Raw genomic sequence first — 22,867 nt, forward strand, 5'->3', positions numbered from 1 at the left:
TGAGCACCACCAGCAAAATTCCGAATGAACACTTGGTCACCGGGTGCAAACTGCCGAATCGGCCGATGCCAAGAAAATCCCTGTCCCTGCCGTTCTGTGTGCGGCGTACTTTTGCGCCAATGTCCGGGAAAACCATACTAAGGTGGGTGCGAAGTCTCCAGCCCTTTAGGAGTTCTGCAGGAGTTACCCCAGTCACCGCATGGGGGGTGGTTCTATACGTAAACAAAAAGCGAGCCAGTCTCGTGTCCATTGATCTGGAAGACTGCTTCTTTAGGCCTCTTTTGAATGTCTGCACTGCGCGCTCTGCCAACCCATTTGAAGCCAGGTGGTAAGGGGCAGTGCGGATATGGCGTATGCCGTTTATCTTCGTGAACCTCGCAAACTCCTCACGCGTGAATGGAGTGCCATTATCCGTGACCAGCACCTCGGGGAGGCCATGCGTACTAAAAGATAAACACATCTTTTCAATTGTTGCGCAGGGCGTTGTCCCCTGCATCTTATGCACCTCTAGCCATTTAGACTGGGCGTCAATTAATAGAAGGAACATGGATCCTTGAAAAGGGCCTGCGAAATCTGCATGCAAGCATGTCCAAGGCCGCCCTGGCCATTCTCAGTGATGTAGGGGCGCGGCCGGCGGAAGCTTCTGATGCTCCTGGCAAATGGAGCAGTTTTGGGCCACCTTCTCAATGTCGGTGTCGAGGCCTGGCCACCAGACATAACTCCGGGCCAACATTTTCATTTTGGTCACACCTGGATGCCCATTGTGCAAGTCGGTTAGTATCAGCTCCTGGCCTTTTTCCGGGACAATCACACGCGTCCCCCACAAGAGGATGCCGTCTTCCACGCTGAATTCTGACAGCTTGGAGGAAAATGCCCGCAACTCGCCTGGGAGCGGTCTATGCTGCCCACCATACAGGACTATGTGACGAACATTTGACAGGACTGGCTCCGTCTGTGTCCACTCACGGATCTGTGATGCCGTGACAGGCAAGGTGTCCATAAAATTTAGGGTTGCAACCACCTCACCGGTCGTGGGGGTCGACATGGGGCCGGTCGATAAAAGGCAATCGGCTCAGTGCGTCGGCATTTGCTATCTGCGTTCCTGGTTTGTGCTCCAGAGAATACTTGTATGCAGCAAGCAACAAAGCCCAGCGCTGGATCCGTGCGAAACCAATGGGTGGTATTGGCTTATCCCCTCTGAAAAGTCCCAGCAGAGGCTTATGATCAGTCACGATAGTGAAATAGCGGCCATACACGTACTGGTGGAAGCGTTTCACCGCAATAACCACTGCCAGGCCCTCCTTCTCGATCTGCGCGTACTTTTTCTCCGCTGCAGTCAATGTGCGGGAGGCGAAAGCTATCGGTCGCTCGGCCCCGTTTTCCATCTTGTGGGACAGGACGGCCCCAATACCATACGGGGATACATCACATGTGACGAGCAAAGGCTTTCCAGGATCATAGTGGGTTAGTAACCCAGACGACGACAATTGTTGCTTTACCCGCCGGAAAGCGGTTTCTTGCGGCTGACCCCAAACCCAGGTGTGATTTTTCTTTCGCAGAAGGTGCAACGGGGCTAGCGTAGTTGCCAGATTGGGGAGGAACTTCGCGTAATAGTTTACGAGACCGAGAAAAGAACGAAGATGCGAAGTGTCAGTCGGGGCAGAGGTCTGTTGAATTGCACGCACCTTCTCTGCGACGGGGTGCAAACCTTCGCGGTCCACCCGATAACCTAGGTAGACTACTTCCTTTGCCTGAAATACGCACTTTGTGCGACGTAAACGGACTCCAGCCTCTGAAAGGCGTCTGAGGACAGCCTCCAGATTTTCCAAATGTTCCTGCTCCGACGTCCCTGTAATCAAAACGTCATCTAAGTAGACATCAACACGTGGTAAACCTCTCAAAATGCCCTCCATAACACGTTAAAAAATTGCGCAGGCAGAGGATACTCCAAAGGGCAACCGTGTCTCTTCATACAGGCCCCGGTGTGCATTAATCGTTACATATGGTCGGGAGGCAGGGGCCAGCTCCAACTGCAGGTAGGCGTGACTCATATCTAATTTTGTGAACGAGAGTCCACCTGCAAGCTTCGCGTAGAGATCCTCTATGCGAGGCATTGGATATCGGTCGAGTCGGGAAGCCGTATTCACTGTAAGTTTATAGTCGCCACACAAGCGAACTGTGGCATCTGGCTTCATTACAGGTACAATTGGTGCTGCCCAGTCAGCAAAACGGATGGGCCTGATAATAACCAAACTCTCCAAACGAGTGAGCTCCCTTTCTACCTTCTCGAGCAAGGCGTAAGGCACCGGGCGCGCCCGGAAATAGCGCGGCGTGGCTCCTGGTCCGACTTGGATACGGGCTACGGCCCCTTTTATTTTCCCCAAACCAGGCTGGAATACATCTGGGTATCGTCCTAGCACCTCAGTCAACCCTTCAGAAACTGTTTGGAGGATGTGCTGCCATTGCAACCGCAAATGGCGCAACCATCCCGACCCAACAGGCTGGGCCCATGGCCGCGCACCACGATAAGTGGGAAACGCCCCTCCTGGCATCCATAAACAACAGGGGTCATTGTAGTTCCTGCAATGTCCAGTGGTTCCCCAGTGTAGGTGGCCAACCTGGCCTGTGAGTCGGTTAATGTAAGGGTCTGTATACCCTGCTTGATGCGGTCGAATGTCCTCTGGGCGATCACGGAGACCGCTGCGCTAGTGTCCAACTCCATCTCAAGCGGGTGGCCATTGACCCGTACTGTCACCTTAATGGGGGCCACACGGGGAGCTGCCACACAATGCAGCTGCAGGCAGTCGTCCTCCGTCTCCACATCCTCAGGAGTAGTCGCCGCAGGTTCATCCACATGGAAGGTACAGCCCCTGGGCTGGTCCCAGTTACGGCCCTTGGGCTGGTCCCAGTTTCGGTCGGAACGACGGCGCCTCTGGCGCCTCCAGGACCGCCGTCCGCGACGGGGTCGGCGCCTACAAGTCTGACACGGACATTGCTCCTCATCCATTGGCTCTGGAGAAGGCTCCCTTCGGGGAGGAATGTCCGACGGCCACTGGCGTCGGTCCGGACGTTGCCTCGCCCAAGGTACCGCAGGAGTGCGGGGGGACATTTTCGGAAGGAAGGGGTTGCGCCCCAAGGCATGCACTTCCATTCCCTGTAGCTCCTGCACTCCTCATTCTGCGCTCTCTCAGGACAATACTATTTGAATGGCCTGTTGAAAAGTCAATGTTGGCTCAGCTAATAACTTTCTCTGGGTGGCCGCATTGTTAATACCGCAAACCAAACGGTCGTGTAACATTTCTCATTTCTGACAAGGTCTCACCATAGTCACAGTACTCCGCAATCCTGCGTAGCCTGGATAGAAAATCGGCAAGGGATTCTCCAGGGGTCCTCTCAGCGGTATTAAACCGGTAACGCTGGACTATCGTGGACGGGGTTGGGTTAAAATGTTGCCCCACTATATTCACAAGTTCATCAAACGTTTTGGTGTCTGGCGCCGCTGGGTACGTAAGGCTCCTAATCACCCCAAACGTATGCGGGCCGCAGGCGGTGAGCAATATGACCACCTGGCGCTCATTTTCGGTGATATTGTTTGCCAGGAAATAGTAACACATCCGTTGTGTGTACTGGTTCCAGCTTTCCAGCGCAGCATCAAAAACATCCAAACGTCCGTACAGAGGCATGGTATAATAGAAAACAACTTCCAACCTGTATCCAACAAAAATCCAGGGAGGTGGCTTCAGATATATAATATATATATATATATATGTATATAAAACTACAGCAGCAACTTCCCTTGCTGCACACTCCTTCCTGTTGGTTCCTAAACTGGCCAGCTTTATTGATACTAGGAGTTTACTCATGGTTTCTCCGCCCCCCTCATTGGGGAAGCTCATACTCCCACAGGATTGTGGGATTGTCATTAGTCCCCAGCCAATGGTAAGCAGGCAGGTTATAACAGTTATGTTGCCATGACTGACGTGGGGTAAGTAAGAATTTTGTTCCAACCCACTTATGTACAAAACATTGCTTCACAACAGCACTGGTTGGAGCATTTCCTGGGAACTGAATCTGATTTTCCATTGTACGTCTGCTAAAAGTGTGTTGGACAGCCTGTATACACATGATGTTAGGAAATAGAGGTAGTTGAAGTAATTTGTATTGGGTGGAATTTTCCATTTCTTTTTCAAAGTGATGGCTCAGGTGAGAAAGGCCGTGTGAAGCACTTTGATAAAAGAAATGCTGGAGGTGCGTCCCACACCATAACGCTGGAGGCACAAGCTCTTTCCGGCATCTTCCAATGAGGCCTTTCCAAATGTTGTACCAATCTCCAGCACTAAAAGTTAAAACAAAGAACCCTCCCACGAATGCGGAGACACCGCCTCCCTACCCATGCTCATGGGAACGCTGCCTCCATACCCAGAGGGAACTCCCCCTCAAGCATATGGTAAATCCCCCCCCAACAGATGCAGGGAAACCCTCCACCATGGGCCTCACCAGAGGAAGCCCCTCCCGAGCAGTACCCTGGCACTGCCGGGGGCACTGACCGGACACTGCCAGGGGTACTGCCTCGGACTGTCCCTCTCCCAACTTGGGGATGTACTTCCCTGTAAACTCCTGGTGTGATCTTTTTGCCTAGCTCATGTTTCTCCAGACCTGCTGTAAACATTCACAAGGGGGGAAATCCAAATGCAGGGGGACGATACAACAGGGTAGCTCACTAATGACATTGTAATGTATTTAAATGAGATTCCCAATCTTCCTGGTCTTGAACTGCATTAAATCACTAGCAGGGGCGAGGATGATTTTGTCACAGGATTTTGTTGGTGACATTCATGTTCTTGGTCTATCGCAAGGTTTTGTGCCCATGTCGCCACTTGTGCCAGAACAAATGTAGGTGCAAATCCGAGCTATTAGGCACGATTGAAAGGCTTCAATGCGCTCGAGTCGGTAACGCGGCGTGGAGATTTGTGACGCTCAGAACACCTCTCGGGATCTAATGCGACCTTGTCCAGCGAGGGCGAGATCCAGATTTACATATTTAAGTGAGTCATTAGGCTCATTTAAATATGATGTGGAGATGCCGGCGTTGGACTGGGGTGAGCACAGTACGAAGTCTTACAACACCAGGTTAAAGTCCAACAGGTTTGTTTCGATGTCACTAGCTTTCGGAGCGCTCCGAAAGCTAGTGACATCGAAACAAACCTGTTGGACTTTAACCTGGTGTTGTAAGCCTTCGTACTGTGCTCATTTAAATATGACAGTGCCCGATTTTCCTGAGGCCTGGGAACGAATGCTCGCATCTGGGTGTCCTCACCATGCGCCATTTAGCGCTGGTCCACACAAACAGGGACCCTCCCATATTGCGCTTGGGCTGAGGGGAGGTCGGGAATTGTTTCGGGGCTTCAGAGATCGGGATGCTATTTAAAATAGCGTCCCGAACTCTCGCTACATTGGGGTGCTCCGGCAAACGGAGCTCCCCCACTGTACAAAACCGAGCTATGTGTGGCCTTGGCTGCACTTTCCCCATTCAAGCCCCTTATGGGCTGGGAAACATGCGGCTAAACGCGCTCACGAGAGAACTTTGTTCCCTTTTGGGAGAATTGCTTCCCATAGGTTTACTTTCACCTGAAATGTATCCTGCTTTCTGACAAGTTTTTATCATCCTAGGGGCTGTTTAGCACAGGGCTAAATTGCTGGGTTTGAAAGCAGACTAAGGCAGGCCAGCAACACGGTTCAATTCCCGTAACAGCCTCCCCGAACAGGCGCCGGAACGTTGCGACTAGGGGCTTTTCACAGTAACTTCATTTGAAGCCTACTTGTGACAATAAGTGATTTTCATTTCATTTCATTTCATCCCTAAAGCAAACACCGGTTTAGAAAACTAAGCTGTTGTTTAGTAATCAGAAGCCCACACTGAAAAACAGAAGCACTTGCGTTTCAGTTTAAACAAGGTAACCAGTGAGTGATATGGAGCATTCCACAGGCACTGCCAGAACAGGCAGGACAATGCACAGGGACAGAAAGCCAGTCCCAAACTAAAGAACAGAAAGTTGCAGAAACCAGTAAATGGGGCAGAGGAAGGTTCCAGGAGGACTGTGAAGTCAAAGGAACAAGGTCCTGTTCGGTGTTTAAGCAAGGTGCAGCGAAAGGGGCTCTGAATTAAATGGACGGCTGCAGGAAGCAGATGTTCAAGTCAGCTACAAAGAATCCAGATATCTGAGGTAATCAAAAGGTTAGTGAAAGCTTATCACAGCTTGTGAAGCAGTGGTGTTTCGTTGGCGTGGCTGGCCTGGAAACTTGCATGCACAGAGGAATCCAGGGCAGAGGAATGCCCAAAGGAGAATTTGAAATCCTGGATTGGATCCTTGGTGAAGGTACCCAAGAGAAAACATTGTAAATGAAAATATTTAAAGGCGTGTTCTTCAAGAAAACCCTTGTGTGGAAGTCTGAGTTCCAATTAGACCAGTTAGCTCATATTGTGACGAGCAGGTGGGAGATTTATTGAAAGATTCACAGAAATTGCTTTGGGGTGGCATCTGTCACTTGGTTTCTGAGTGTGGTTTGGCTGAACATAGTGTGCCTGTTGGTGTACATGGGCTGTGTACATACTGAGAAGATTAGAGTATAAGTTAGATTCTGTAACATGTATGTAAACGTATAGCTGGAGTGTAGTTGCAGTGTATTATAGTTAATCATTTTTTGTTTGTTTTATTTTACAAGTTCATCGCCAGTCCTGTGACTCTGTTGACCTATGTTTCTGAACAAAAAATAAAAGTTAGGATCTGTCAAGCCAGTTTGTATCCTGGGATCTGACTTGCTCAGTAGTAAAATCAGCTAAGATTGTAACAATGAAAAGAAGGGTTTCAGTTGCTCTCCCATTGAAGTCACAGCAGTGAATTGGGAGTAATTCTGGGCAACATCCAGTAATTATTTATTTCTCCTGCACACAACGACTAGTTGATTCATGTCACTAACCTGTCAAGCATGCAGCCCATCTTTATTTCTCTGGGGGAGGTGGTAGTGTAGTGGTATTGCCTCTGGACTAGTAATCCAGAGACTCAGGATAATGCTCTGGGGTCCCAGGTTCGAATGTCACTCGGGCAGATGGTGAAATTTGAATTCAATAAAAATCTGGAATTAAAAGTCTAATGATGACCATGAAACCATTGCCGATTATCGAAAAAACCCACTTGGTTCACTAACGTCCTTCAGAGAAGGAAATCTGCCATCCTTATCTAGTCTGGCCTACATGTGACTCCTGATCCACAGCAATATGGCTGATTCTTAACTGCTGCCCTCTGAAATGGCCTAGCAAGCCATTCAGTTCATGGGCAATTTCAGGATGGGCAACAAATGCCAGCGATGTTCACATCCCAAAAACAAATAATTAAAAAAAACCATGATGAGCAGTTACAAAATTAGTCTCTATTACTATTTGCTTTCAATTTTAATTTTTGTGGTTGGGTGATATTCTTCCATTTGTGAGAGTTGATAGGAATGCAGCCTCAGAACTTTAGTGAGGTCATCTGCTGTACTTCTTTTGATGACCGAACAAGATAATTCTGGAAAGGCAAAGTCTGCCACAGCTGTCACGCATAACTTGATCCTTGCTGGTGATGCAGGGTGATCTCCGCTGGCACCTTGTTTGCAGCTTTTTAGAGCTTCTGAAACCTCATGCCGTAGTGTTGGTGGATTCCAGCCCACAGCTGCTGTCGCCATTTACATTGGTTGTCAGCTAGAGTTTCTATCTGTTGTGATTGATAATGAGGGCTTTCATGTCCATTTTGACAGCTTCCTTGGATCAGAAATTTGTGTGCCAGGCCAGTCTCTTAGCATGGGCTGCCTTCCTATATGGCATATCCTTGGGCACATGCCCAACCCAGAAAATCCTTCTTTGCTTGTTTACTGCTAGCATTCTTGGCACATTCGACCCAGAAAGGACAGCTTCATTGGTGACTTTGTCTTTCCATGTGATGTTTTATAGGCTGCAGCTATGGAGGTTATTGAGTGTTTTCTCTTGGTAGGTGTAAGTTGTCCAGCCATTGCAGCCATACCGCAATGTGCTGAGGATACAGGCCTTATAGAAAAGCACCTCGGTTTTGTGGGTCAGTGTGTTGTTTTTCCATACCCATTTTGTTAAATAGCCAGAGTTGGCTGCCTTCCCAATGTGTGTACTGAGCTAATTTTAGTACAAGCATAATGTTGATTAGTGGGAGGCAGCTTTACTATTACAGGGAGTGCAATACAGGTTACAATTGCAATGCATGCAATTAGTCAATGTGCAACAATCACACATGGAAGGTGTAACACTATTTAGTGAGTGACAATCTCACTATTATGGTAAATGTAATATTAGTCTGTAAGTGACACCACACAACAATGGGAAAGTAATACTATTCTGTGAGTGACAGTTTCAGTGTAACGGAAGCTCTGTTGTAAAATGAATAATAACCAGTAAATGCTTTGATTACATTATTGAATCCTTCTTTCATTTGGGGTGGCATGGTCGCACAGTGGTGAGCACAATTGCTTCACAGCGCCAGGGTCCCAGGTTCGTTTCCCGCTTGAGTCACTGTATGTGCGGAGTCTGCACGTTCTCCCCGTGTCTGCGTGGGTTTCCGCCGGGTGCACCGATTTTCTCCCACAGTCCAAAAATGTGCAGGTTAGGTGGATTGACCACGCTAAGTTGTCCTTAGTGTCCAAAAAAGATTGGGTGGGGTTACGGGGATCAGGTGGAGCTGTAGGCTTAGGAAGGGTGCTCTTTACAAGGGACATTGCAGACTCAATGGACTGAATGGCCTCCTTCTGTACTGTAAATTCTATGATTTGTTGCCATTGTGTTCCGCAGGTATTGTACTCGGGACGTGTATTCCTGGAAGAGCTCATTCTGAAAGCAAATTTTCTGAGGCCCTGTTTGTAAATAATTGAAATGCTGTTTGTGAAGGGAATACTTAACTTAGCAAACTTTTAAAGTGTTTTCTAAAGACAAAATATGGCTTGTGATACAATTTGACTCAATGAATCACTAATCGAGTGTACCTGTTATTTGCAACTGTGTCAAGGTGATGCAGGAATTGCACAATCCGACACGCCCAAAAATCAATGTAAAATCACATGTTCTATGTTCACAACTTCTAGAGTTGTGTTCATTGCGAGCGTTATACCGAGTAGGAGGGCCAGATTGTGGTGTTAGCAGACACCTCTCAGTTGTTTCGTCCAGAGTGCGGTACCCCTTGGAGAACAAATCTTCTTCATTGTGGCTCTGCGACTTTTAAATTCAATAGTAGGAAAATCCTGAGAAGAGCCAAGGGTTTATGAGAAGCAGTGTAAAATAAATCCGTTCAGATTTCAGCACGGTAGCATAAGTGGACAACACTGTGGCTTCACAGCGCCAGGGTCCCAGGTTCGATTCCCCGCTGGATCACTGTCTGTGCCGAGTCTGCACGTTCTCCCAGTGTCTGCGTGGGTTTCCTCCGGGTGCTCCGGTTTCCTCCCACAATCCAAAGACGTGCAGGTTAGGTGGATTGGCCATGGAAAATTGCCGTTAGTGACCAAAAAGGTTAGGAGGGGTTATTGGGTTACGGGGATAGGGTGGAAGTGAGGGTTTAAGTGGGTTGGTGCAGACTCGATGGGCCGAATGGCCTCCTTCTGCATTGTATGATCTTCGTAAAGATGTACAGACCGCGATGGTAGTCTGAGAAGTGACCTTCATTTCTCACGGTAAGGCCATCTGCAAGATAGTACCATGGCCTCGTGTGCTGGAATACCAGTTTGTCGGGTTATGGCACATTCGTATCTGCCCATAATTGCCACACAATAGATGAATTTTAATGTCACCTGGGAGTGCGCTGAGAGGTGTGGAGGGATGGAGATGTGTGTCGTAAAATGTGGCAAGACGGTGTGGGATGGCGAGCCTCTTGATGTTCCTTCTTCTGATTCCACCCAAATTAAGTCTGAGGCTGAAAGCTCGTGGATGGTCTTCCCACCCGAGGCCAATTCAGGCCCTTAAGTGGCCACTTAAGAACTTCAAGCCCCCCACCGCTGATATTCAACCAGCACTGGGTGGGGCGAGGAGACCACGCATAAATGCGAAAGCCACTTGGTATAATGGCTTGGTGGGGGGATCTCACCTGTTCGGGCACCCTGTGCCCAATGAAGCGACCTGGCAGCAGCAAGGGCCTTCCCCACAGGAAGATCCCCCCCCCCCCCCCTCAACCTACATTGACCTCCATCTCCCCCCTCGACAGTGCCTACATCAGTGCCTGCAAGGCCTGGTCCACTTACCTGTGTTTCAGGGCTCCAATGATAATCCTTCCCTTTGGCCTTACTGCTGACGTGGTAGTGGCCACAGTTCCTGTAAGCGTGCTGGGATTTAAGAGCTGCAGGCCTCTGTTTGAGCAGCAGCTTTCAGCAGTGGGGCATTTGCCAATCAGGACACAGGAAACCTGGTAGCAGGCAGTATAATGCCTGATTGGGATTTAATCCCATCTGGGCTCCCGGAAAATACCATAAAGGGGTATCCACAAGCTCTCCAGCCAGCGGCTGTGCTCACCAATTCGACCATTAAATTCCGCCCTATGCTGCCAACCTCAGCTATGCGGCCCTGAAATAAATACTGAATTGAATCTAGGTGTTTCCTCCTCCAGGAGAGGAAAGTCAGAAAGGGGGTTATATCCAGGATGCTCTGTTTGATAGAGAATGCAGCAATTCTATGCAGTTATTGAATTTAGCAAGTTGATGCATATAATGGATAAAGTTAGTCAACTGAAGGGACGATTTTTGAGCCAGCACTACCTGTGCGTGGGATCGACGATGCGTGTGCAAAATCCAGAGAGATTATGTTTCCCGATTTTTCCACGCTCGCAACCTCACAATGTACACCAACAAATCTGAATAGATTTTAATGTATTTAATATTATTAACGGGCCCCCACCATATGATGCCCGCTCACTAAATGTTTATACCTCCTCGACGTGTCATGAAGCCGGCAAGGTTTACAACATGCCTTGGCAGTGCCATGCCACAGGTTGGACATGCCTGGTTTGTACAGGGCCAACCTGGCAGTGCCAACCTGTGTAGGGCAGTTCCATAGGCAGGCCCTAGTGGGATCACCGGTGGGGGGGGGGTTTCATTTATTGGTGATTGGGGGAAATCGGACACTGAGCCCGGAATTTTCCAACCGTTACCTGGCGGCAGGAATCCCTGGTCCTGCCAGTTGTGCCGCCCCGCCCATGGGTTTCCCGACAGTGAGGGGTGGCTTCAATGAGAATTCCCGTTGATAGCGACGGGAGTAGAGAATCCCGCCGCCAGCGACGGGAGTAGAGAATCCCGCCGCCAGCGAAGAGTGCATCGCCTGCTTCCAAGAATCACATGGTTGGGGGGGGGTTGGGAAATCCCTCCCTGAGGGTGGGTGGGTGGGGAATGCCACCGGTGATTGTCAGCCTGAGGGAAGAGGGGAATGCTGGCAAGGGTTGTCGGGGGTGGATGCCGGTGATGATTGCTGGAGGTGTAGGGAGTCCCCGATACCTCCGTGTTGGGGACTGAGGGTCCGTTAGGTTAAGTTGCGCCCCGGCTCTGCGGAATGGGTTGCAGGTCTATCAGGTCCTGCGCTGCCAGAGTGGAAACCATGGCCACTAATCTTTTTTCTTCAAAGAGGCTCAATATCTGGAGAGGAATCTGGCCTGTGCAATTGGAATGTTCCATGCAAGTTTTCAATCTGAGCCTGGCATTTTGCAAAATTGTGTGTGAGGCCTTAGTGTGAGATATTTTCAGTTCCTTGTGATAAACCTTGAGTAATTTGAAGAAAACAATGCTTGCCTTTATCGAGCGCCTTTCATGACCTCAGGCCCTCCCCAAGTGCTTTCTAGCCATTGAAGTGCTTTCTATGTATAGTTACTGTTGGAATGTGTAGGAAACTCATCAGTCAGTTTGCACACCGCAAAGTCCCACAGACAGCAGTGTGACAAAGACCAGATGTCTGTCCTTATTTCATGCCTGGCTTGACAATTTGCAGTGATGGACATCTTCCAACTAACTGCAGGAGACCCAGGGACAGGTTACAATAGTTTATTCATGATTCAACATTGGAGGGAGCTAAATATCTGAAACAGAACTCTCCTCTGATACAGCTCTCAGCTCTAATACAACTCTCTCCACCAAGTCTCAGATACAGACTACTCATTGTTATGCGCCAGGATTTAGAAACTCCAAAGTGTATTATGGAGTTCACCTGACGTATAACTTTTTGTTGATTTTGGATAAGATGAGCACAAGAGCCTTCACTTGAGGTGTGATTCAACAATCTTCCTAAACCCTTTAATCAAAATAAGCTTTATTCTAAGAATTTAGTTGATATATATATTTAAACACACAGCAAGAATTTTTATCAGTTACAAACATAAAGACACCCCACATCTACAGCAATCTATGTATAATACTTAATGAATTCCCCCTTAACTGTTTCAATTCAAAAACAAAACCCCATAAACCAAGAATCCCCTTTCAAGGGCTTGCATGCTGGTTGCTGCCCAACCAGCACTCTGCATTCTCACTTGAATAAGATTGGCTTTTCCTGAGATTCTGACCCCATATCACCAGCAGTTTTAAACCATTCTGGAAAGCAAACTATATCTAAAACCACCACCAAGGTGATTTTTTTTCCGGAACAGATATTTAAAATGAAAATAGAGAGAGACCGGCCAACACACTTCTGTTCTCTGTCTGAGTCCACAGCAGCCAAATGTGAAAGCAAAAGTAAAAACAGCTCACAAGAGCCACAGCCCAGCTCCACCCACACAATGACATCACTGAAGCCATGTGATGAGACAAAAACATTTCTTAAAGGGACACTCCCATGACATAATACAGTTAGTCAGTACACAGAACATTGTTTAATTTCCAAACTTGTATTATTAAACCTTTCACCCAAAAAGCTTGGCTGTTGAGCAACAAGTGAACAATTCTGCGGTTGTTACGATTCACTTGACCATTGCCAGCGCATGTCCACCAGCGTGTTTCGCGGCAGAGTGGGGTGGTTACAATGAGAATTCCCTTTTATAAGCGGCAGGAAGATAGAATCCCGCCACCAGCAAACGGCACGCCGCCGAGGAACATGTGGCTGGGAGGCTGGAGAATCTCGCCCGTCCTCTTTAAAATAATGCAGGGGTGTTAGCAGTATCCCCCTTTACTAAATTTATTCATTGATTCTAGGATAAACATTGGCCAGGATTCAAGGGGTGATATCCTGAATTCAGCTTCAAAAGAAATTTGCTAATTAACCCCAAATTCCTGGCCTAACAAAGCGTGGGTGGGGGGGGGGGGGGAGATATAATGCCTGGGGTTCCTGATATTGATAATTATCCAGAGATCTCTGGCATTAATGTAGACATTAGGCAAGAACATAATCACTCAAGAACATTAAGTCTGTCACCATTCACACTGAGAAAGGCTGCTTTGATAAATACTGGAATGTGTGTCAGCATGATCCTGTGACAGTAGGGGGAAAAGAATAATGAGACACAACAAAACTGGAGAGAAAGATAAGCAAGGGAATCATTGATCATATTAATGGAATGAGTGTGGCAATTTTTAATGACTAAATAATTTTATGTGGTGTAAGTAAATGGAATGTTTAATTTCTTCCAGAATCATCTATCCACGAGGGCTCCCTGAAGAGTATTCCTTTGTTACCACATTCAGGATGGTAAAAAACACTGTCAACAAAGTGTGGAACTTGTGGCAGATTGTGGATGAAAATGGCTACAAGCAAGTAGGCCTGAGGCTGAATGGCAACGCCCAGTCCTTGGAGTTTTATTTAGTTGGCCTGGACAGCAACCTGCAATCAGTCAACTTCCGAGGGATTTCACAAATCTTTGACACTGACTGGCATAAGATCCTGGTGGGTGTGGAGAGGGATACGGTCAGTCTATTCGTTGACTGCCATCGAGTAGCATCCCAGCCCATTAAGCCAAAAGGCATCGTCAATGTGGAAGGGGATACTCTGATAGGCCGACTGGATGCAAACCCAAAAGTGTCAGTCGTGGTGAGATAATCTTACTATTTCATTTGGCTTGATTGAATCTAAAATCGGATTATTGAGAAATCCTTGCTGGTATAAATTTCCTATGCCCAAGGCTCAGTAACTTCTGATTGTACTTGACAGCTTAACTAGCTAAAGTTGCATGATCTACCAACAAAAAGCACTGGAAACCTTCCCATTTTTTTTTTTGCCTGGCCAGGATTGTGTTTGTAAGCTTATCCAGGGCCAAGTGGGAAGATTCCCAACCCACAGCGATGAATCCGTGCCTGCAGGTTTCAGAAAGGAGCCAGCTGACTGCTCAGACATTCACAGTCAGCGTGTACCTGCCTCGCTCACAATAGGATCAAGGCGAGTTTGTCATGGAGATAGATTCGGTTCCAAGTTTCCATTGGCAGCTGTATAACAATCCTTCACAGTCGCTGGGTCAAAACCCTTCCTCACAGCATCATGGGTGTACCTGCACCATATGGACTGCAGCGGTTACAAGCAGGCACCACCCAGCAGCACCTTCTCAAGGGCAATTAGGGGCGGGCAACAAATACTGGCCTTGCCAGCGACTCCCATGTCCTGTGAAAGGATTTAAATATATATGCGGCTATGGAACATACTGCTTACCTCCGCTCAGGAATGTTGGTCACAAATTCATCATTAGACAGCATTCGAGTGCAGTTCTAGGGTCTTAGAAAGTATTGGATGTCTGATGGCTATGGTGAGCTATGTAACTCAACAAAAGCATTATCCATCAAACTAAATGCAGTGCGGTCATACATCATCCCTCACAGAATGGTGTATCCATCCCATGGATGTATGTGTGACTCTTCATGGCCAGCTGTGTTCTTGTGTGCATTTCAATTGTAGTAGGTGCTGAACCCTGGTGAACTGAATATTACGGTGGGGCGGACAGTTTTTCTTGTCTGGAAGCAAAGTCCCAAAGCCATAAAGTGTTGCAGATGGGCTAAACAGGGGCAGTATGGCAATTTTGCCCCCCCACTGGGAGAAAGTCACACATCCGGGAGCTGTTGGCCAATCTTATTGGCCGCCAGCTCCACCAGTCCCCTATGACAAGCGCGTTATTTAAAAAAAAAATTTGGAGTACCCAATTAATGTTTCCCAATTAAGGGGCAATTTGACGTGGCCAATCCATTTAGCCTGCACAGCTTTGGGTTGTTGGGGCGAAACCCACGCAAACCCGGGGAGAATGTGCAAACTCCATACGGACAGTGACCCAGAGCCGGGATTGAACCTGGGACCTCGGCACCGTGAGGCAGCAGGGCTAACCCACTGCGCCACCGTGCTGCCTTGACAAGCGCATTATTGAGTGCTGCAGGCCCGATGGAGAGCCAGGAAAAGATAAATCCAGGGTCTTATGCAGGGAGGGTTTTGGAAGGTTAGGGAGGTGCTGGGTGGGGGAGGGGCGCCGGGGGGGGGGGGGGGGGGGGGTTGGGTTTATGGCAATAGGCGAGAGACTGCCCTCGATTGGCAAAAGGCAAGTCCAGAAGATGAAAATCCTCCCTTCTTACCCCCTTTGTCATAAATATCAGAACAGCCCATTCCCCGCTCCTTCTGCCTTCGCAGAATCTTATTTTGGGGACACTGGATCACAGCATCCACATAGCAGGGAGAGACGAGATAGAGGCACCAACTGTCTGTCTGAACTGAGTTCCATGTTCTGTCTGCAAATGTGCTGCATAACTGATCCCATTCCTTCTTTTCCCGCTTGGAAGAATTCAAAAAGAATAATTGGGCGCTCCACTCCTGTCCGACTGCCCATGTCAACTGATCTATGCTCTGGGCAGCGTATTGTCAGGGTCGATTGGCTTCACATCAAGCCTAATTGACCCTTGATTGTCTAATTAAACATGGGGTGTGTGCACTGCCATTTTTGGCACCCAACCACACCCTGTACTATGGGGGTGAGCATGGGAGGCAGGAGGGAAGATGGTGTTTTAGGCCACTGCCCTATTTTATGTGCCCCCCGCCCAGCGCACAAAATATGCCTGGCAGAGGAGTTGGGCTTGGTCGGGGAGTTGAAGCATTCCAGGTCGTGGTCGCCCCTTTGCTGGAGAGGGGTGGGAATGAGGGGCTTTTCTTCCGTGAGGTCTTCAAGCTATTTTAAATATTGTAGATACCCATAACAGGGGCAATTACAAGCTGCTGCCTGTCTGCCCTACCAAAAACCTCCAAGACAGAGCCATGTTCGTGGTTATATGCTGAAGTTAACTTCCGTTGGCTGTGAGAAGCCTCCAGCTTCACAGCTGAAGGCTATTGCTGATAAGGAGTTGGCCTTGTTCGTTGTGAGAGCAGTTCCCAGCTGCAGGTTGTGTTTGCTGCTGCTTAGCTGCAAATACCTGGAGGCTGCTTTAGCTGAGAGTTTGTTTGCTGCTTGTTGCTACCTTTTCTGCTTGTCTGCTGCCTCTTCCTCTTGGGCTTACTTGCTACTTTCTGGATGAAGGGAAGGAAGATTGGTAGTTGCCTTTTAGTCTCTTTTACCTGGAGTGGGGTGAGCGGAGGATTTTGGAGGGCCTACTACCGGGCTGAGGATGTAGGAGGACTTTTTCAAGCAGTCTGGGAAAGTTTTTAAAGGCCTGTTTTGTGATTTGACTGTGTATTCCGTGCTGGACTTGTGTTCCTGTGGCCCGGTCCTCGGACAGGCTGGTGATGGAAGATCAGACACGGATACTGCAGGAGAGGAGGGGCGATGGCCTGGCTCGAGTGCGCAGCCCGGAGATTGTATCGGGACACTTTAATGGGCTACCAGTGACTTTTTATGTTCAGTAGCTATCTGCTGCTCCCATTATGGGAGCCATGCCGATCTCTGGTGTTCCTTGGTTTCCTTTTGTTCTGAGTTTGGTCTATGATTGTTGTGGGGAGGAAATTGTATGGTGGATATCATGTAACTGTGGTTTATTTTTTTCGGCGGTTGCAGCCCTTCCTGCCTCTGTGGCTTGGGAGTCGCTGGAACGAGATGCTGCCAGTGCTGGAGAGGGGGAGGTGGGTTTTTGCTTTCTCTCCTTCCTCCGTTATGCTCCATGTCGGTGCGACCATCTGATGATTAGCTCACCAAGCGGCTTTCCACCGATGCAGTTCCAAGAGTGGGGGAGGGGGTGAAGGAAGGAGGTGACAATTCGTTTTTGCTCTGTTGGCAGTGTGTTGCTTTTCTTTTTGTCTGGCAGCTGTGTGCTTGTCTGCTGCAGCCCTTCTTGCTTCTATGGCCTAGTCTCCTGGTAAGATCAAGTGCAGTATCTCAGCTTTTTGGCTAAGATAGGGGCTTTTCACAGTAACTTAATTGAAGCCTACTTGCGACAATAAGCGATTATTATTATTATTATTATTATTATTATTATTATGATCAGTGTGAGGTCAGGTGTAATGCCTGGATCTGGTATGTCTCTCTTGTGGGAACCATGAATTGGATTCAATTTGAATTGTTTTTTGGAGCAGGCAAGGAGCTGGATTAGGCGTTTGCCCCTGTCCATTCTCTGAGTTCTGGCTTTGTAACTCTGATAAAGTAATAAAAAATAAATAAATTACTAGTGCTGGAGAAGTGGTCTGTGCTGCTTGTTCTCACGCACTTGTACGCTAACAGGCATGCACGCACAGTCATTCACACATATACCCTTTATGCATGCACGCTCTTACCGATATGTGCGCACTGATGTTCACACATATACTTTCTTGCCACGCATTGGGCACCTTCCCACCAACGTGGTTCTGTTTCTGGGGTAGTGGGAGGGGGTGGGTGGTGTTTCCTTTCCTTCTTCCTATGTGCCCTGTGTTGGCATGCCCCTTTTCAGTGGTCTGCGCTGCTCGTTCTCACGCACGTGAACTCTAAGGCATTCACGCATCTACTCTTCATGCACGCACACTGTCACCAATATGCATGCACTGATGAAGATCGTCTGCGACGGCTGGGGGGGGCTGTGGGTGGGGGTGGGGAGGGGGGAGGGGGGAGGGGGAGGGGGTGCGCTGCCTCGGCCGCTGGTGCCGTTGTTTCTTTGTTTTTTGCTTTGTTTCTTTGTCCTTGGTGTGCTACTGGTGACTTTGTTGTCTTCCTGTCTGTTTTGTGTTCTTCAGTGGTTGCCCTGTATTTGGTTTGGTTTATAAGTTTGGTTTATAATGTGCCGGACCTGTTCTGAGCTGAACTGTGCCCCTCTTGGGTGGAATGGAATGTTTTTCTCTCTCTCTTCCACCATGCTCCATGTTGGAGTGGCCTTTGCCAGCGGGCTGGGCTGGAGTGGGCTGGTGCAGATGCCTGGAGGCTGCTGTTGCTGTTTCCTTCCCTTTTTGTATTGGTACCAATATGGAACAGTAACATTTCCTTGTTGTTTAATAGTTAGTGTGATATGTGTAATGTTAGGTAGTTGATTTTCAAATCTTCGTTACTGTTGACTGTGTAATAAAGAAAATATTCTCAAGTGGCTTCTCTTTGGTAGATGTGCTATGTCTCAGATGATGATTATTACATCGCATTTCAATCATACTTTGAAGCCTGAATACTTTGCCTGAACTCTCAAAGCATCAGCACCATAGAGGCAGCAGCCAACAATCAGCACTCAGGAGCTGAGCTTCAGCGATGGGGATATCCTCGCCACCAAAGGCTGATTGTGTGGATCAGTGGAGGGCATCTGGGTATGTTCTCCTTAATGTTCCTGGCAGGGGTCTGGGACTAGGGTTTCCTGCTGTGGCTTGGAGTGACTGTGCAGGGCAAGTGTATGGTACAACTAGCTCGGTGTCCGGTACTCTGAGAGAGGGCAGGACATGTAAGGGTGGGGGAGGCTTGGGGGATTTGAGGGTCCGAGGGTGGAAGCCCTGACTGACTGTCAAAGAACAAAGAACAAAGAAAAGTACAGCCAGGAACAGGCCCTTCAGCCCTCCAAGCCCGTGCCGAACATGCTGCCCGTCTGAACTAAAATCTTCTACACTTCCGAGGTCCGTATCCCTCTATTCCCATCCTATCCATGTATTTGTCAAGATGCCCGTTAAATGTCACTATCGTCCCTGCTTCCACCACCTCCTCCGGCAGCGAGTTCCAGGCACCCACTACCCTTTGTGTAAAAAAACTTGCCTCGTACATCTCCTCTAAATCTTGCCCCTCGCACCTTAAACCTATGCCCCCTAGTAATTGACCCCTCTACCCTGGGGGAAAGCCTCTGAGTATCCACTCTGTCTATGCCCCTCATAATTTTGTAGACCTCTATCAGGTCGCCCCTCAACCTCTGTCGTTCCAGTGAGAACAAACCGCGTTTATTCAACCGCTCCTCATAGCTAATGCCCTCCATACCAGGCAACATCCTGGTAAATCTCTTCTGCACCGTCTCTAAAGCCTCCACATCCTTCTGGTAGTGTGGCGACCAGAATTGAACACTATACTCCAAGTGTGGCCTAACTAAGGTCCGATACAGCTGCAACATGACTTGCCAATTCTTATACTCAATGCCCCGGCCAATGAAGGCAAGCATGCCGTATGCCTTCTTGACTACCTTCTCCTCCGGTGTTGCCCCTTTCAGTGACCTGTGAACCTGTACACCTAGATCTCTCTGCTTTCAATAATCTTGAGGGTTCTACCATTCACTGTATATTCCCTACCTGCATTAGACCTTCCAAAATGCATTACCTCACATTTGTCCGGATTAAACTCCATCTGCCATCTCTCCGACCAAGTCTCCAAACGATCTAAATCCTGCTGTATCCGCTGACAGTCCTCATCGCTATCCGCAATTCCACCAGCCTTTGTGTCGTCTGCAAACTTACTAATCAGACCAGTTACATTTTCCTCCAAATCATTTATTTATTTATTTATATATATATATATATATATATATATATATATATATATATACTACGAACAGCAACGGACCCAGCACTGATTCCTGTGGAACACCACTAGTCACAGCCCTTCAATTAGAAAAGCACCCTTCCATTGCTACTCTCTGCCTTCTATGACCTAGCCAGTTCTGTATCCACCTTGCCAGCTCACCCCTGATCCCGTGTGACTTCACCTTTTGTACCAGTCTACCATGAGGGACCTTGTCAAAGGCCTCACTGAAGTCCATAAAGACAACATCCACTGCCCTACCTGCATCAGTCATTTTTGTGACCTCTTCGAAAAACTCTATCAAGTTAGTGAGACACGACCTCCCCTTCACAAAACCATGCTGCCTCTCACTAATACGTCCATTTGCTTCCAAATGGGAGTAGATCCTGTCTCGAAGAATTCTCTCCAGTAATTTCCTTATCACTGATGGAAGGCTCACCAGCCTGTAGTTCCCTGGGTTATCCTTGCTCCCCTTCTTAAACAAAGGAACAACATTGGCTATTCTCCAGTCCTCCGGGAAATCACCTGAAGACAGTGAGGATCCAAAGATTTCTGTCAAGGCCTCAGCAATTTCCTCCCTAGCCTCCTTCAGTATTCTGGGGTAGATCCCATCAGGCCCTGCAGACTTATCTACCTTAATATTTTTCAAGACGCCCATCACCTCGTCTTTTTGGATCTCAATGTGACCCAGGCTATCTACATGCCCTTCTCCAGACTCAACATCCACCAATTCCTTCTCTTTGGTGAATACTGATGCAAAGTATTCATTTAGTACCTCGTGCATTTCCTCTGGTTCCACACATAGATTCCCTTGCCTATCCTTCAGTGGGCCAACCCTTTCCCTGGCTACACTCTTGCTTTTTACGTATGTGTAAAAAGCCTTGGGATTTTCTTTAACTCTGTTTACCAATGACTTTTCATGACCCCTTCTAGCCCTACTGACTCCTTGCTTAAGTTCCTTCCTACTTTCCTTATATTCCACACACGCTTCGTCAGTTCCCAGCCTTCTAGCCCTGACAAATGCCTCTTTCTTTTTGACGAGGCCTACAATATCTCTCGTTGTCCAAGGTTCCCGAAATTTGCCGTATTTACCCTTCTTCCGCACAGGAACATGCTGGTCCTGAATTCCTTTCAACTGACATTTGAAAGCCTCCCACATGTCAGATGTTGATTTACCCTCAAACATCCGCCCCCAATCTAGGTTCTTCAGTTCCCGCCTAATATTGTTATAATTAGCCTTCCCCCAATTTAGCACATTCACCCTAGGAGAACTCTTACCCTTGTCCAGCAGCACTTTAAAACTTACTGAATTGTGGTCATGTTCCCGAAATACTCCCCTACTGAAACTTCTACCACCTGGCCGGGCTCATTCCCCAATACCAGGTCCAGTACAGCCCCTTCCCCAGTTGGACTGTCTATATATTGTTTTAAGAAGCCCTCCTGGATGCTCCTTACAAACTCTGCCCCGTCTAAGCCACTAGCACTAAGTGAGTCCCAGTCAATATTGGGGAAGTTGAAGTCTCCCATCACAACAACCCTGTTGTTTTTACTCGTTTCCAAAATCTGTCTACCTATCTGCTCCTCTATCTCCCGCTGGCTGTTGGGAGGCCTGGAGTAAACCCCCAATTTTGTGACTGCACCCTTCTTATTCCTGATCTCTACCCATGTAGCCTCGCTGCCCTCTGAGGTGTCCTCCCACAGTACAGCGGTGATATTGTCCCTAACCAGTAGCGCAGCTCCTCCACCCCTTTTATATCCCTCTCTATCCATCCTGAAACATCTAAACCCTGGAACATTTAGCTGCCAATCCTGTCCTTCCCTCAACCAGGTCTCTGTCATGGCAACAACATCATAGTTCCAAGTACTAATCCAAGCTCTAAATTCATCTGCCTTACCCGTAATACTTCTTGCATTAAAACATATGCATTCAGACCACCAGAGCCGCTGTGTTCAGCAACTTCTCCCAGTCTGCTCTTCCTCAGAGCCGTACTGGCCCTATTCCCTAGTTCTCCCTCAATGCTTTCACCTTCTGACCTATTGCTCCGATATTCAGCCCCCTGCCATACTAGTTTAAACCCTCCCATGTGACACTAGCAAACCTCACGGCCAGGATATTTATGCCTCTCCAGTTTAGATGCAACCAGTCCTTCTTGTACAGGTCACACCTGCCCCGGAAGAGCTCCCAATGGTCCAGATAACGGAAACCCTCCCTCCTACACCAGCTGTTTAGCAACGTGTTTAGATGTTCTATATTCCTATTTCTAGCCTCGCTGGTACGTGGCACAGGGAGTAATCCTGAGATTACAACGCTAGAGGTCCTGTCTTTTAACTTTCTGCCTAGCTCCCTGAACTCCTGCTGCAGGACCTCATGCCCCTTCCTGCCTATGTCGTTAGTACCAATATGTACAACGACCTCTGCCTGTTTGCCCTCCCCCTTCAGGATGCCCACTACCCATTCGGAGACATCCTGGACCCTGGCACCAGGGAAGCAACATACCATTTTGGAGTCTCTTTCACATCCACAGAAGCGCCTATCTATGTCCCTGACTATCGAGTCCCCTATGACTATTGCTCTTCTGCGCTTTGACCCTTCCTGCTGAACATCAGAGCCAGCCGTGGTGCCACTGCTCTGGGTGCTGCTGTTTCCACCTGATAGGCTATCCCCCCCCGACAGTTTCCAAAGGGGGGACAAACACAGGCGATTCCTGCACTGACTGCCTGCCCCTTCTGGTGGTCACCTATTTCTCTGCCTGCACCTTGGGTGTGACCACATTTATATAAGTGCTATCTGTAACGCTTTCCGCCACCTGCATGCTCCTAAGTGCATCCACCTGCTGCTCCAACCGAACCATGCGGACTGTGAGGAGCTCCAGTTGGGTGCACTTTCTGCAGATGAAGCCATCTGGTAGCCTCCCGGACCTGCCACATCTCACAGTCAGAGCACTGCACCCCTCTAATTGACATTGCATCAATTCATTAGTAAATTACATTTTAAAATGTCGGCCTACCTT

The 22,867-nt window shown here is 48.3% G+C and overlaps 1 protein-coding gene across 1 annotated transcript in view; it reads left to right on the forward strand.

The window, feature by feature from the left end:
- Window positions 1–22,867, forward strand: part of LOC140385768 (uncharacterized) — a 205,104-nt gene that overhangs the window by 4,035 nt on the left and 178,202 nt on the right. Inside the window, exon 2 of the mRNA XM_072468263.1 lies at window positions 13,648–14,044. Within this exon, the coding sequence (XP_072324364.1) occupies window positions 13,703–14,044 (342 nt within the window). The 5' untranslated portion in view covers window positions 13,648–13,702. The remainder of the gene's footprint in view (window positions 1–13,647; window positions 14,045–22,867) is intronic.

This window comes from Scyliorhinus torazame, chromosome 11 (genome assembly GCF_047496885.1).
Source record: "Scyliorhinus torazame isolate Kashiwa2021f chromosome 11, sScyTor2.1, whole genome shotgun sequence".
In the NCBI taxonomy this organism is placed as follows: Eukaryota; Metazoa; Chordata; class Chondrichthyes; order Carcharhiniformes; family Scyliorhinidae; genus Scyliorhinus; species Scyliorhinus torazame.